The sequence below is a fragment of the Abramis brama genome, assembly GCF_963993115.1.
Source record: "Abramis brama genome assembly, chromosome: 23".
NCBI classification, from domain to species: domain Eukaryota; kingdom Metazoa; phylum Chordata; class Actinopteri; order Cypriniformes; family Leuciscidae; genus Abramis; species Abramis brama.
Window position 1 is genome coordinate 14,103,930 of NC_139985.1, and position 16,643 is coordinate 14,120,572.

The 16,643-nt window shown below is 36.5% G+C and overlaps 3 protein-coding genes across 3 annotated transcripts in view; 1 reads left to right on the forward strand and 2 right to left on the reverse strand.

Annotated features, from left to right (window-relative positions):
- The window catches only part of fmoda (fibromodulin a), a 48,481-nt gene that overhangs the window by 7,376 nt on the left and 24,462 nt on the right, over nucleotides 1-16,643 (forward strand). The gene's annotated exons all lie outside the window — the stretch shown is intronic.
- Nucleotides 2,596-5,011, reverse strand: il19l (interleukin 19 like). The gene is made up of 6 exons (XM_084101709.1): nucleotides 4,954-5,011; nucleotides 4,654-4,832; nucleotides 4,041-4,103; nucleotides 3,755-3,907; nucleotides 3,199-3,273; nucleotides 2,596-2,999 (listed from the first exon to the last, which is right to left on the reverse strand). Exons 1-6 carry the CDS (start codon nucleotides 5,003-5,005, stop codon nucleotides 2,916-2,918), a joined length of 606 nt encoding a protein of 201 aa, XP_083957835.1. The 5' UTR covers nucleotides 5,006-5,011; the 3' UTR covers nucleotides 2,596-2,915.
- On the reverse strand, nucleotides 8,752-15,460 carry prelp (proline/arginine-rich end leucine-rich repeat protein). The gene is made up of 3 exons (XM_084101352.1): nucleotides 15,065-15,460; nucleotides 11,076-12,058; nucleotides 8,752-10,998 (listed from the first exon to the last, which is right to left on the reverse strand). Exons 2-3 carry the CDS (start codon nucleotides 12,052-12,054, stop codon nucleotides 10,835-10,837), a joined length of 1,143 nt encoding a protein of 380 aa, XP_083957478.1. The 5' UTR covers nucleotides 12,055-12,058; nucleotides 15,065-15,460; the 3' UTR covers nucleotides 8,752-10,834.

The window sequence follows — 16,643 nt, forward strand, 5'->3', positions numbered from 1 at the left end:
AAGTGCGCCCTGGAAGTTTAATACAATTAATTGGAAGTTCATAAAATTACATGAGAAGCCAGTTTTAAATGTAATTTTTTCCCCTTCATAGTTTAACATGCCTTGTATAACTCAAAATAATTATTTATTATAATTGTAACATTTCTTTAAATATTTTATTTATTTTAATTTTATTCATTTAATCAGGGACAATACACATTAATAATACATAATGTCAAATGCGGCAGATTTAGCCAACACTGTCTAATTTTCATTCGTAGTCACTTACCTTCTAATTGTTGGAGCCGATAGCCTCCTATGCAGTGCTCCAACATAGCGTGCTTTGAGGATGTTAAAGTTTGTAATGTGTGCCCTCATGTTGCTCATGTCAGGTGTATGTGACCTGCTATCCATAAATGGAGATATGCTAAGAGGTTCCGGTCCAGTGATGTCTGTGTTTTTCCTCCGTATAGTTTATTAAAATAACCGGTTATAATTCACGAAAATGGCTGCGCCAACAGAGGACCTTTCCCGATCCTGATCAATAAATATTTAAACTTCTAATTAATACAATAATATTAAATGTTAATAAAAAGGGGGGAATGTTTTCATAGAGAAACAGTTATGCCTGGACAATCATCCACAACCTCAAATAAGAGGGGACAGAGAAACACATACTGTAGGCCTATCACGTACCCTATCACATCGTACAAGTTTTAAAACATTTAAATTTAAATATCAGGTAGTAGAAAATGTGTATGATTTTGTATCTTATTAGTTGATTTTAGCACTCAGGAAATTTCTGGGATTTGGTAATATTTCAGTCCCCTAGACTTTCTGAAGTGGTGGTTCACTAAAATGTGTATGTTGTTGATATTACTCTTGGCAAGATCTGATTTCTGAGATGCGTGCAGAGACGGCACGCTATTTGCGATTGCACTGCTCTCATTTTATTCATAGTTTACACTCATTTATGGCTGTCAGTAGTTAACGATCATTTTGGTAATCAAGTAATTGGTTGATTATTTTGATGTTTAATCGAGTAATCTGACATTTTTTGGGGGTGATAAAAAATAAACCTAAGCAAAGACCTAAGCCTTTAAAATGGCTTATAATACATATAGCCTATATAATAACAATGAGGCAATAATATTTGGTTGAGGCAATAATATTTGGTTCAAATCAAAAGCAAATAATATGGTTTTATAGAACAACACTATTAAAATACATAATATACATAATATCATAATAACAATTATCTTATGTATATTATGTACTATAAATGCCTGCAAAGGGTGCCAATAGCCTGTTCTTGTTACACTTTAAAGCAGATCAAATCCTTGTTTAATATTGGCCAAATTACATTTAATTCCAATGTTTACTTAATCTTTTATAGGCCACTTCTTTGTGACAGAAATACTATAGCCACTGTATTTTCTTAAACAAGAATATGTGGACATCAAAACATGTAACCAGAGCTAGGTTTAAACTTTTATTTTGAAATTGCGATGAACAGTTTGCATATTTAGAAACATGTTGATGTATTCTGCTGTGTTGGTGTAGGTATTACCTTACAAATCTGATGAACTTTATGAGCAACCCAAACCCAAAGCGTATGTAGAGGTGGAATTTGAGAGAAACACATAACCAACATGCATGCAAATAATTAAAGCACATATATATTAAACCCACAGCCAGGGCATATATAAATTTGATTGAATTGCAGCAATACAGCACAATAGCACTATGTCATAGTATGTTTTTAAATGGTTTTAATACATCGTTCAGCCTTAGAAAATTGTCTAATAAAGTGATTCATGGATTTAATTTTGTCCATGGAATGTCCCACTTCTGGTATTTTGCCAGTAATTTGAGACGGGTCAAATGCAAGGAATCATGACAGCCCTAGACTCATACCCATCACACACTCATTATAGCATTATTGATTTTAGAGGTTTATGTAGGTTATAATATTGTTCTATGCTATCCCCTGGCTCACCTGTTATCCAGCAAACATGAGGAGTGACTGTGTCTGCCGAATATTTTTCCTATTATTTGGTAGAATTCGTTATTTGTTTATTCACGCTTTTTTATTATTTAGCCATGCATATCCCTAATAGTAAGCACACTAGCATAATAGCCGTACCCTACTATTTTCTTCTGCTACTTCTTATTATGGTCGAATGCTATTCTGAATTCAGCCATACGGCAACATTTAATAGAAGTGTTGTGTGATTCACTTTTTCCCCCTTTCTTGCACTGTTTGTGCTGTGAGGTCTCTCTATTAAGAATTATGTCAGAATTTGACGTGGTATGACATTAATATCTTCTTGTCTGATATGAGTAGTTGTGAACTTGGTAGCTAAATTGAAAGTCAGTGATAAATGCTGTTTGTGTTTTGTAGACACTTGCTAAAGAGGTCTGTCTGAAAACACTGAGTGATGACGTGCTAAAACTTTTGACTGCAGCGTTTTAGCATAAACATGACAAGATTATGGTTACTTATGTTTACTCTGACATGGGGAAACTCCACATATGAAACAAGTTTTAGAGCGATTTCTTATAATGTGTCTCAGTTAATCTGAATAGATTTTGTGGTATAACAGGAGATGCACAATAGTTTAAATATATCTTTATTTTATACATTATTTTTATAAGACATAAATACAATAAAAACAAATATATTCAAAATGCAGATCACAAACGGACCTTAAAGGTCTACTTTGCAGCATGACATTTATGCATCATGCAAATATGCTTAGAAATATGGCCCATAAACAAATACTGAAAAGGCATATATTTTCCAGAATGGAATTCCATGTTTTTAAAATCAAGTACAGTAGTAAAGATTCTTTATTCTTGAATCTATGCAGCTGTTTATGCTTTAGAAATATAATAAATATTGAGCTTCACTTAAGTTTGGTCTTGGTCTATCATCATTGGTGTTGGAAACTTTCTAGCCATTCAAGTAGCGAATCCAGCTCTCCGATAGCCTTCATGGCTCCTGCTGCCTGATCAAGCTGAGAGACAAAAATAAAGTTTAATTTTCTGTGCTGATTGTGGGGGGAAAGTTAGTAGAATTATTGTCAGATTAAAAAAATATATTTTAGAATCATAATTAAAGAGTGTTAAAAGTCTGAAGAAATCTGTGAAGCTTTTTATTGTCTGTGTTTGCAGGCCTAGTTATTATGTCTCCTGTTGGTGAATAATGTCTCTTACCTTGTCATACGTGGTTTGAATGCCTGTGAATTTTAGTCTGGCATCTACACTGCACTCACAGTGTGCATTAGCATGCTTTTGGATAGACAGAAAAACATGGTCAAGTTAATCTGCTAAAAGCTTTCTAAGAACATCTCTATCTGTATTCTTGTGCTTACAGTTGCCCCACCAATATTCTACAGTACACTTGTATTCATTTTAAATTGCTTATTTATTTGTTTATTTATTTGTAACCAACCCCTGCACTTTCGATTTTCGCAGACAGGTATGTAGGTCACAGTCGGTACAAGGGAAAAATAGGAAAAGTCTCACAAAATATTGTAGTTTACAAGTTTTTAATACAAAACAATGTTTTAGTCAAAGACCTTATTTTGGAATTTCCGATGCCATTCAAATGCCCAAAAAAGGTCTTTGGCCTTGACCTTTGTAAAAATATTTGCAAGTTACGACAGTTATGCGGGACTTTTCCCATTTTTTTCCATTCTTACAATTTGCTTCAGTTTGAAAAACATATTTTAACTTTAAGTAGTGTCTCTGTCTAGTATCTTGTACTTACACACACTCGCAGGTCCTTGGTGATACTGAGGAAGGAGTTGGCCAGGACGCTGGTGGTTCTGCGATGTAGGGAATGACTGCTAGTGTAGCTGATAAAGACCTTATCCATGTAAAAGTCTAAGAGCTGCCTGAGGAAACAGCAGCTTTCTGTAGCCTTATAACGGGGAAGACACATAAATCACAGATTTTTTGACAGTCTTAGTAATATATGGCACATTTTAATTGATCAATTGATTCTACAAAGGTTATGATGCTACAGGCGCTGCAAAAAAACTTCAAAATGTTACCTGTACACTGTTCATTACGTCTTTTCTAAGTAATCTGATTCCCTTGTGATCATCTCCAGAAATCTGTCAAAACAAAAGATATTATCAGATTGCATTTCCATTGTAATCACTACATAACCTCTAACCACAGACGCAATAAAAATGAGGCCACTTTAAAAACAGCTTTGTTTGATGTTGCTTGCATGTCAATTTTTTTGCTCTGTTTGTGCCAGGGATATGATTCGTCACCCTGACAAAGTGCTGAACACATTGCCAGGAGTTTCCACTTAGGTATTCCTTTTGTTAATTTTCCTTTGTCATGCTAAAGTCATTGGCATGTTAAACTCAGAACCGGAACAAAAAAGCATGTCTTGCCACGTGCTGTTCTTTTGATTTAGACATGCAGAGTCAAGAAGAATGAAATAGCTCAAATAAATCAATAACCTGTTGGTTGACATGCCAAACCTGTCGAGAAAGCCCATTGACATCACCAGTGACGTCATTGTTATGGTGGGAAATTGACATGGCGCTATTTATACATGTTTAGATTGCATCAAACCACTACCAGCTATTTTAACAGAAGGACATGCTGAAACTAACACATGACTAAGCTTAAGACTGTAAGTGTGCTTACCATGCCTTGACGGATGTGCTGGAAGTGGTGCCTGAGTTCGTGGGTGTGAATGTTCACTTTACAACTGCCCAAGTGAAGCCTCCGACCCTGGGCCGAGTCCCATAGACCACACAGCATGATGCATACAAACATACTATATATTATAAACAAGTCCTTCATTATGCTTCTGACAATTCTGCCTGGGAAATGAAGAAAAGACAGTCAAACACAACCTTGTATGTGTTACATAAAATTATACTTGTATTAGTTTTATCAGTCTGTTCTAGGATAAAATATATGCTATATGTTATGTTTTGTTACCTAGTGATGTCCGAGGAGTGTTTTCTTCATAGAATGATGTGCACCTCTTCATGGTGATGGCAAGTGCTCTTATAGTGGGACGAGAGGGGAATTTCGACAGGTGTTCCTTGATTATCTTCTACCTCCCATTACAGTAAGAGGAAGTGAATGTCTTTGCAACATTTTTTATTTCATCACTATGGGAATTGACATGAAAGGATGAAGGACTTCCGTTCAAACAATTACTCACATACGTAATGTTACAATACCTGTAGTAGCATGTTATACTATGTAGTTTAGCAATTATGTATCTTGGTAATATTGGGGTTGGTAAGATTTTTTAATGTTTTTGAAAGAAGTTTACTAATGCTCACCAAGGCTGTATTTATTTTTGATCAAAAATACAGTAATGTGATGGCAAAGCTTACAGTTTGTGATGGCAAAGCTGAATATTTAGCCAGTTTTCAGCGTCACATGATCCTCCATTTATATTTATTATAAACTATTTGATTACTAATGAGGAAGAAAGATCAAACTACTTTTATCCCATCATTTGGTTATTCTTTTTTACCAGATCTTTTAAGGCAGCTGAGCTTACTGTACACTTGCCACTGTGACAGTCCCTCTGCAGCCGCCTTAGGGGCTAACATAATTGTCACTTTACCATCATGTCTACATCCTTGCATGTGTACATTTCATCTGATAAGAGCTGACAGAAACGTCAGAGTTTCATTTCCAATCAACTGTCATATTTTTTTTTTTTACACCTTCAAGTGCATCTTACTTTAAACCACATTTTCTCTTGTGACCAAAAATGAATTACGGTAGTATTCTTTTTTTTTTTTTGGAACGTGACAGCAAATTTCTTCCCGACATTGTTGTGTTATATGACAATGTTTTTTTTTTCCAGATAATTTCATAATCAAGTGACCAGCATTGCTTGCCTTTTGAAAGTATGCAACCCATGGCCTAGAAGAAAACTTTTCTTTAATCATTTCTGGCACTGTTAGACGGCATTGGTAGGAAATAAGTTCAGATCTTCCTTGCTCTGTTTCCTGATGCTGCAAGCAGTTTGTTTTATTTTTGTCCTTTTCTTTAAGGGTTTGTTTGCTTATCAAACCTGTCTGTGAAATACGGGGAACTGTCAGTCGTATGAGTTCTTTGCACAGCAAGGAAATGAATACGTGAAATACTTGTTTAATTCATTGTTTAAAATATGAAGATGTTGTAACATTTGCAACCAGTGAGCAGGAAGAGAACTAAAATATTTGTAATAATTTATTGTTACTGGATGAAACAATACAACCAAGAACTTTTTTTTATGTCACTCATCACTAACATGTGGGGACCTGAAACATGATTTCAGTGGTTCACTTTGTGATATATCTCCCTGGGGTTGGCAAAGTCACGGTGCCTTCACTTGCGTCCTGATAACTGCAAAAGAGACTCAAAATACTCTGTCAATTTTGGTCATACAGATAAGTGTTATACATCGAAACTGTTAAGTGTGTACTTTTATTTGTGTTATTATCTCAAAAATAAATATGTACATACAGTGCTGGTCAGAATTATTTGCCCCCTTGGTAAATATGATCAAAGATGGCTGTAAAAAATAAATCTGCATTGTTAATCCTTTTGATATTTGATTAAAAAAAATAGCAAAAATCTAACCTTTATTTGAAATAAATTAATTGAAAGTGGGGGGGAAATCACTTGCCCCATTTTATTAAATACTTTTTGCAAACTCCTTTTTCCAAGATAACAGCTCTGAGTCTTCTCCTATAATGCTTGATGAGTTTGGAGAACACCTGACAAAAGATCAGAGACCATTCCTCCATACATAATCTTTCCAGATCCTTCCGATTCCCAGATCTATGTTGGCACTTCTTCTCTTCAGTTCAGCCCACTCATTTTCTATTGGGTTCAGGTCTGGGGACTGGGATGGCCATTGCAGATGCTTGGTTTTGTGATCAGTGACCCATTTTTGTTTTAATTTTGATGTTTGTTTTTGGATCACTGTCCTGTTGGAAGATCCAAACATGGCCCGTTATAAGATTTCTAGCAGAGGCTTTCAGGTTTTGATTTTTTATCTGTTGGTATTTGATCAAATCCATGATGCCATGTATCTGAACAAGATGTCCAGGACCTCTGGCAGAAAATTAGGCCCACAGCATTAAAGATAAAGCAGAGTATTTAATTTTACACATAGGGTACTTTTTTATCCCTGTGTGCACCAAACCCATCTTAAGTGTTTGCTGCCAAAAAAGCTAATTTTATTGTTTCATCTGACCATAGAACCCGTCCCGTTTGAAGTTCCAGTAGTGTCAGTTACTTTTCAAATGTTCTATGGACAGACGAAACAAAAAAAAAGAGCTTTTTGGCAGCAAACACTTAATATGGGTTTGGTTCATACAGGGATAAAAAAGTGCCGCATGTGTAAAATGAAAAACTCTGCTGTATCTTTAATGCTAATATAGGCCTAATTTTCTGCCAGAGGTCCTGGACATCTTGTTCACATACATGGCATCATGGATTCGATCAAATACCAACAGATAAAAAAATCTAAACCTGACAGCCTGTGCTAGAAATCTTATAATGGTTTGGATCTTCCAACAGGACAGTGATCCAAAAACAAATCTGGAATCTGAATCTGAAGGATCTGGAGAGATTCTGTATGGAGGAATGGTCTCTGATCTCTTGTCAGGTGTTCTCCAAACTCATCAGCCATTATAGGAAAAGACTCAGAGCTGTTATCTTGCAAAAAGTATTTAATAAAAGGGGGCAAATAATTGTTCCCAATGTGTTTTGGAGAAAAACATTTATTTCATAATGTGATCTTTTTATGTGTCAATTCTTTTACTTCAATGAAAATTAGATTTTTGCATTTTTAAAAATAAAATAAAATATCTAAAGGATAAACAATGCATATTTATTTTTACAGCCATCTTTGATCCTATTTACCAAGGGGGCAAATAATTCTGACAAGCACTGTACATGTTGCTCACATATTATGGTAGCCCAGTTCGTGCTGAATACAGTGTAATGACACTTTTGCCATTAATATATTTATAAGCAACTGAAAAAACCCCCACAAATGTCAGGGCATGTCAAAACCTCTCCAGGTCCTCAAAAACACCTCAGTAGAGTTCTCAACGGGCCTGAAAATTACAACCCGACCCGACCCGGCCCGTGGCTTTTAAAGCCCGGACCCGATCTAACCCGACACATCAACATAATTATCTGCCCGAACCCGGCCCGCGGCCCGACGCGCGTCGGATTTTTTTTTTCTCATACACGTATTATCATGACCAGCAGACGGGAATTCAAACCAACCTTTAATGTTCACGCCTTTTAATAATACAAACAATACAAACAACTAAAACAATAAACTTTAAAATATCTAAATAGGCTGTAGTAGCGACGGTGAATTCACCTGCGGCAAATTTACTTTTCACCAACTCCATCTTCTTCTCTCCAGGCTAAAGGCGTGCACGCAGCGGCGTCAGGTCTGCCCCCGCCCCTCTCCATAATGCACGTTGCAGGCAGCAGCCAGACTTTCTTTACGGTGAACAGCAGCGATGATTAATAAATGTTTTTTTTTTTCACTGAGCGGAAAAGATTAAGCCCGAGGTCCGACCCGACCCGAGTCATTTGATTATATTTTCGACCCGAACCCGGCCCGAACCCGCGGGTCCCGTCGGGTTTGTCGGGCCGACCCGAACCGTTGAGAACTCTACACCTCAGGCCCCAGAGGGATATTTTGAGTTCCACATGTTTCCACTTTGTTGCTGTACTTAAATACATTTTTCAAGTATCTGTACTTTATATGAGTATTTTTATTTTGGGAAACTTTTACTTTTCACTTCACTCCAAAGCATAATATCATACAGTTTACTCCTACATTTCATAAAAACATGTCATTCCTTGTTACCTGAAAAAAAAATCGAGACGTGGATAGCGGTGTCCGATTCGAACAAGCTGATTCTTTTTAATGAACCTGCTACATTGGTTCGCAAATCACACTGAACAATTCATTCGTGAATTGGATCTATCCAATTGCATCTGTTCTCGAGTCAACATTTCACTTATTCAATCTTTGATCAGGTCAGAGAGAGTCTCCAGTTATCAATTCACAAGTTTGATTAAAAATGAGCAAAGAACGGGATCCTCTGAGTTTGAGTTTGTGCGTCTGACTGGTAAGTTACTAATGCCGAATTTTAGGATTCATTATTGTAAATGAAAATCATATTCAGGTTGCAACTAGTTGTTCTTGTAATAAATATGCTGTAAAAGGGCAATTGACATAATTCATAATAATGCTTTTTCCTATGAGCTTTTTGATTTTCTATGGATTTTCTTTGCATAGTAAAATAAATCCTGTAGCTGTATTTTTAGTCCCCCTGTAGTCAATAATTGTATCCTTTAAAACTCATCTTTGATCACAAAAATTACATATTTAAAAGTTTTTTTTTTTCAGTGACAAATATTTCTTCATGCCTTAAAATAACTTGAATGTAACTCTACACCCTTGCTTCATTTATACGTGGATGATGAAAATGCAAATTAGCCCCGCCTCCACTCTCTCATATACATTTACTATATTCACTCACTATATTTTGATGGTTTAAACAAACTTACAGGGTCATTAAAAACAAAAATCCCCTTTCAGACATCACTTTTGGCCAATATTGTATAACATGATTAAACAATAAAACATTAGTACAGTCTGAAAACATTCCATATCATATTTGTAAACAGTTAGCAAGTATTCTTAATGTTGTGAAAATGAAAAAGTTCATTTCTAGAGATGCAATATGATTTATGCAATATGTGTTTTCTTGATCTAAATGAAAGTGTTTGAATCTTGAATCTTATCACAAAAGCATTTAGAGATGAATTTACTACTGTACATGACAATAGATCCCACAAGATGTCGCTATAGACACAATTTTCTTTTGTGCTTGGTACATTTGGCTTTGGAAAAGTTTGTGAATTTGTACTAAATTATTCACTAAATCTGTCTTCTTCTCTGGTTTTATTAGGGCCCAAGCACAGATGGTGCATTCCTATTGGAATTGCTCCATTTATTATTGTTATATTGTATTTTTATGTTATGTGAAGTGTGGAACATAGAAGGTGCATTATTCCTTTGCAGTGACAGAGTCTACTTTCAGATAGCATATGTCAAACTACAATGTGCATATGACTGATATAAAAACCATATAAATGGAATGATTAAATTAGCCTATTATTAATTTTTGAAAAATCCTTTGAGAAATCCTTTTAGGTCTACAATATTATGTTGTTGTTTCTTTTCTTTATTTTAAAACAAGTTTTTAAACAAAAAATGTATACATATTTATTTATACAGAGATATTGACAAGATGAAGGCAAGACTACACACAGTACTCTAAAAACACAGGCACATTAAGGACATTTTCAACTACACAGTAGTTACATTATTCCCCTGTTTATCATTCTTTTCATCGTATCTCTAGTCTACCCCTATAGACAATATACTTCTTCCAGTTTATTCATTGTAACTACACTTGTTGTCTGTAGCACAGTACGTCAGTTAATGTACCTTTATTTTTAGGGTTTAATTAATTCCACTCACAGACATTGCGGCTGCTTCTGCTCTGTATAATCACATAGAAACGTTTAATGCAGAATACTCATGCTTGGTTGTATTCAAGACAGAAAGTTCAATAAATATGATGCATTGAAGGTTTTTAGGTTACACACTGAAACATTCCTGAACATTAAAAAAATGCATTGCCATTTGTTCTTAATTACTTACTTGTTTTGTCTGGTACTGTTTGATTCAATCAGTACTGTCAAGTAGACAGGAAGGCCTGTTTGTGCGCAGGCATGCATAAATCGGTTCATCATTCATGACATCTTATATTACTATAGCATGGAGGTGTGTGAAGCACATTATGACATCAAAGGGCACAGGGGGACTCAAGTGATTGCCATCCAGACGCAGGTATCTCAGTTTGGGTGCTCCGTTTTCATCGTGCATGTTGTGAAAGTTAGCGGGGCAGATCTCGGTGCCATTTATACCTGCAAAGACAAGTAAATGTGTTATTTTGTTGAAAGTTTTCTGTGGCACAATACAAAATTTTTAATTAAGTACATACTCTCAATGACATTGTTGTTGAGGTGAAGTTGCTCCAGTTCGGAGTTGAACAGGGGAACAGTGCTCAGCTTGTTATGGGCCAAATGCAAATCCAACAGTGAGCTCACGTTGAACACCATCTTTGGAAGACCTTTGTCACTAAGCTGGTTGTAGTTAAGTCTCACAAAGGCCAGGTGTGCAAAATCCTTGAAGTAGTCCTGTGGAATCTCCTCGATGTTATTTCTGTCCAAGAACAGTTGGAGGAGGCTGTTGGGTATATTCGCAGGCATCTTCCGTAGGATGTTGTGGGCCAAATTCAGCTGAATCAAGTTCTTCAGATCTTTGAAGATGTTCTTACCCAAGCTGCTGTCACTGATCCTATTGTGATGCAGATCTAGAAGCGCAAGATGTTCCATCTTTCTGAACGCTCCAGGAGGGATCTTTGAGATCTGGTTGCGGCTGAGTCGAAGCTGCTCCAAGCCGACCGGCAGGTCCTCAGGCACCTCCTTTAGCTCGTTCCTCTGCATATAAAGGTAAAGGAGGTTTGGCAGCTTCTCAAACACTTGTTTCTCCACCGAACGGATGCGGTTGTTTCCCAGATTGATCCACTTAAGCTCAGTGCAGTTGTTAAAGGAGTCCGCGTTTACTTGATTAATGTAGTTGTTCTGTAGGTACAGGTAGTGGGTTCGGAATGGGATGATCGGGACCTTTCGGAGATTGCGGTTTTCACAGTACAGGGCATTTGGGTAAGATGGTGGGCAAAAACACTCTCTGGGGCAGTCTGAGAATTCAGAGGGAGGGCCTAGGATCGGAGGGGGAAAATCTGTGGGTTCCTGGGGTTCGGGCTCCGATTTTGGGGCAGGAGAGGATGGTTTCTTGGGGGCAGGAGGTTTCTTGGTGGTAGGTGGGCGGACAGGCTTTGGTTTTGGTTTTCGTTGCCCACAGACATCCGTGATTAGAAGAAGGACAAGAAGAGAGCAGTATGCAAGCCCAGCTTTCATGGTCCTGAACAGAGAAGCAGCAAGTTATTGAATTTTTTTTGTCATATTGACTTTACTTGATTGCATACTTTGCTATCTTAGAAAATCAAGAGCACAGTTTGAAACGCTGAGGTTAAAAGAGACTTGTGTGAGGTTTCTGGGATCTTTGGGGTCTTTTTGGGGTAAAGAAACATAAGAAGATGAGAAGAAACAACTGAAATATTAAAGGTACATCTTCTGTGTTTTGTTTCTTGATACCTTGATCAGGGTCTGGCATGACTCAGCCACAGACTGTAAAGTGTTTTTTTTTTTTTTTTTTTTTTGCTGTCGTCTTTGACAAAGCATCCAGTCATGTAACCTTCCAGTTTGGCTGGATTATTATGACTTCTACAGACTCTGGAGAAAAAAAAAACGCTCTGGATTTACAGGTTTTCTGCACAGGGCTGCGATAAAGACTCTATTGTGCAATGCAAGGCCTAGGAAAGAGTGAGTCTTAATGAGGGAAACAGGCTAAACACCCCAGGGAGCTTGGAGGAAACCAATGCTAGAGCAGTCATAGTGTTGCTATGCTATCTTCACCACTTAGAGTTGAATTGTTGATTGATGGAACACCAAAAAACATGACATCATTTCTTGGAGGATTAAATAAATCTAGATCTAACAGAGTAGCCAACCCGCTCTACTCCGCCAAAAGGTTTTTTTTTAAAGATGTTTGTCTTTAGTTTATAATTCACTTGGAGTTCACAAACAAAAGAGTATAGAGATGATGAGCAATGTTACAAAAATGTTTTTCACATAATATGAAAGACAATTTTTTTTAATGGAAGATAATAAAACGGTATTAATATAAATATTATTATATTTCTGTCCAATTGGATGCCAAAATTCAAAATTAGGTCAAGAGAACCAACATTTTATGCTTATTACATTAAATCAATATTACATTTTAAAATGTTTAGCAAAATTATATATTATGTTATATAATTTATTAATAAAGCACCTTCATCAGGCCAAACTCTCTCTTTTGGGGTTATGTCTGAACTTTGACAACATCAAAATATGTTAATTTAGCTTTTTTGGCCTTTCTACTGTGAAGTGCTGTGTCTTTTAGATCACTATCTTGCTGTGTTACCTAACTGTGCTTCAGCTTCCATTTTCTCATCAAGTGTCCAGATGTTCTCTTTAGGAATGTTCTGATACAAAGTAGAAAGTTGTAGCTGCAGTTCAGCCATTTGGATGTTTTTCAGGGTCCTTGTGATTTCATAAATGATTTGAAACCACTCATAGAAATATTTTGGCCGGTTGGCTGCTGGGAAGTGATCTCAAGTTGAAGATTATTTTTCCTACTACGGTTCAGTGGAAAAAAATTGCTTTACAAAATAAACAGACTGATAAATTTCAACATCTTATTTCTACTTTGAGCTCCCTTCAGGGATTTTCTTTGATTAGCTTTGATTATTTTCTTTATACTGCTCTTGGGAAAAACTTTGTGCTGGAAACTTAATGGTAAAAATGTGTGAAATTATATTGAGCAGTGTTGATAATTGGGTTAATAAACCTATTAAAATAGATAAACATTATAATATTTGTTTACACTTGGTTACTATTATCTAATTTTACATTTGAGTTGATCCGATCGGTCAAGCCCTAAAAACTTGTCAGTTCAACTCCATTTTTTTAGCCTAGAGGAATCGTTTCACTAGAGAAATTAATGTTTTGTGAATCCTATGCAGAGACTCACACCCATACAGGCACAAAACAAGGAGCAGTGCAGCGGGTCTGATGGATGATCGCAATCAGATGTTTGGCTTAAAGTGTCTGGCTGGGTGTCAGCTGCATGGTCATGGAGGCCAGGCAGCAGGACTCGGGCCTTGGTAGAAAGGAAACCTGGGAAAATGTTGATTTGTTTAGTTCTCTTCTGCATGCCTGCTTTAAGTGGGGGTGCAAATGTGATTGTCCTTCTATCTGGCCTTTGAGGGAAACTTAGAAAAGCAAAATACTATTTGTGACCATATAAGGAGATTTGGGTCATTACTAGGCTTAACACAAACTCATAATAACAAAAACATGTTATGAGTCAGTGCTGGCTGGACTCAAAATGGGAGGGAACTGATGTGTTTTAAATTTGGTTAGAAGTCAAAAAAGACAAAAGAGGTCTCTAGGATATATAATTTCTGAATCAAGAGAATAATAGTTTTGCCTAGAAATGGATTAAACTAAAAGCATTACAGGGTCTGCATCCCAAGCAGTTAATATGATTGATGAAAATGTAGGAATAAATCAATGAAAAAGCTTCCCCAGACATATCATGTGTAGGATGGTTCAGTTTGATGGATGTAACATATGCTAATGGGATCACTAGCCAGAATCTGCTTTATACTGTTGGGTATTTTTATCAATTTGACTTGTTTCTGACATCTTAAAAAAAAACACAGTAACAAGAGTTTGATAGATCAGGTGAAGAATAGACCTGGACAGGTCAAAAGACAGCTGAACCATGTATATTTGGTAGAATGTTTTTTTTTTTTTTTTTTTTTTTAAATGGGTAAATATTTTCTTAATTATATTTCTATGTTTTATTATCTTGTTTTATATGTAATATCTTGTCTTATATTTTACTATTTTTATTATATTATTTATATAGCCTACTATACATTTTACAGTCAAGGAAACTTTAACATTTAAAGAAGTATTAACATTGAGAACAAAAAGCTTGCAAGGAAACATCTACCTGTTTTAGCACTGTGCTCAGAGGTGTTCATGTAAAAAATCTGGACATTAAATAAGCCCTAAGAAATATTTGCAAGAGTACTGAAAGGTAATGAATGAACAGCCAAAGTAATCATGCCATTATTTCATAAACTTTAAAGAAAAAAATTATATTTGGCTAAATACTTTAGGACTAATTTAATGGCTACATTTAATGTTCCATTTCTTGCCAATATTCACAGATTTTCTGCTCAGTATATATGTTGCTTGTCTCCTTTGAGAATGATTTATGGCTATTTTGAAGAAACAAAGCATTTCTTACCTGTTGCTGGTTCCTGCCCTCGTTTGATGAATCCTCGAGCTGTCACTTCACTCTCACAGAGTTTTGCTCTCCCACCTAGCTTTCTCCCCCTCTCTCACTTAGTTTCTTCCTCCCTCTTTCCTCCGTACTTCCCCTGTTCTCCTCTGCTAAGCAGGCTGCCTATTGGATCGTTCCCTCTTTTCCTTCTGAAGGTCAACAATTCTGTCTCCCTGCCCCGCCTTCAGGGAAAGTGCCTCAAATTAAATCAAAACGTCCATCCCTTAACACCAGGATCTGCATACCCTGCTGTATGAGTGTGAATGAGAATGAGTGTTTATCAAGGACTACAGGGCTGGGGGGACAGGGTGGAGATCGATGCAGAGAGCGTGTGGTCAACATTCTTTCCCATGCTTGGGATACTTCATCAAAATCATGTTCTTTTTATTTAGTTTAGAACTACAGAGTACTTGACAGCTTATTAATCTTTTTTTTTTTTTTAAGTAAAGAAAAATATTGTGTAAGCTCACTTATTTGGGATTGTCTGACTTTAAGTGCTTTAGGTTTTTAGCCAATTTCTCTCACACTTTCTTTTTCTCTCTTTCCTGTGCTTTTAGGCCCATGAGTGTGTGTGCCTTATGCAGTGAGCTGCAGCTGCAAAGCAGTGGTGACGAGATGTGCAATACATAGTTCTTAATCCCAGAGAAACCTGTTTCTTCCTCTATCGTCACACACATTTGCTCATTCCATTAAGTCAGACCCACCCTTATATTATAAACCTAGAGAGAACTTCAACATCTGGAGGAACAACATCTGTGATATATGGCGTTTCGGAATTGTAAGTCTGAAGAGATCCAACATTTAGCCAGTTACATATTTTAAAGGGACTGTTCAGTGTTGTCTTCCTCTGAGATCTCTGCCGATGTCCTAGATTTGCACGTGTGCTAAATGAGAATCATGCAATTGTGGGATGTAATTGTGGTCAGCCTCATTCAGGAAAATATTGGAGTTCTAAATCAGCCTAGGACATATACTGGCTCATCACAACCCACCAGAAATACCTTGCTTAATTTATCCATGAATATGCAAATTAGCCCCACCTCTACTCACACCAGGTCAGAACTTTACTGTAGTAAATGCTGCACAATGGCAAGTGGAAATACTGGTTTAATTCAGCCATACATGTTTGAACCAGAAACTGATTCAGAAGAAGTAGCAGAGGCTCGTCTGCAAGTCGATGTATCAGAATGGTAATGCGTTTTATGTATCGCTCTTTACAACGTCGGACACATAACGGTAATTAATATGATTAGCCTTTTGCTTGTCTCTGTTATCCAACCACTAAAAATGTGTTGCTAATCTTACACAAACCATGTTCCTGTTCGCCACCCTTTCTCAGTCAGACAGCTGCCTTCTAAAAATCAGTATCCTTAGAAACACTTTGAACCGCCTAGAACGTCAGTGGAGAAAGGCATATACTGTAGTTTATCATAACTTAGTAATATACATCATATACATAATTCACCTGCTATATTGCTAAATGCACATGATTTTTCATATCAACAGAAAAATATGCCGCGATAAAGTCTCCCCGGCTTCACAG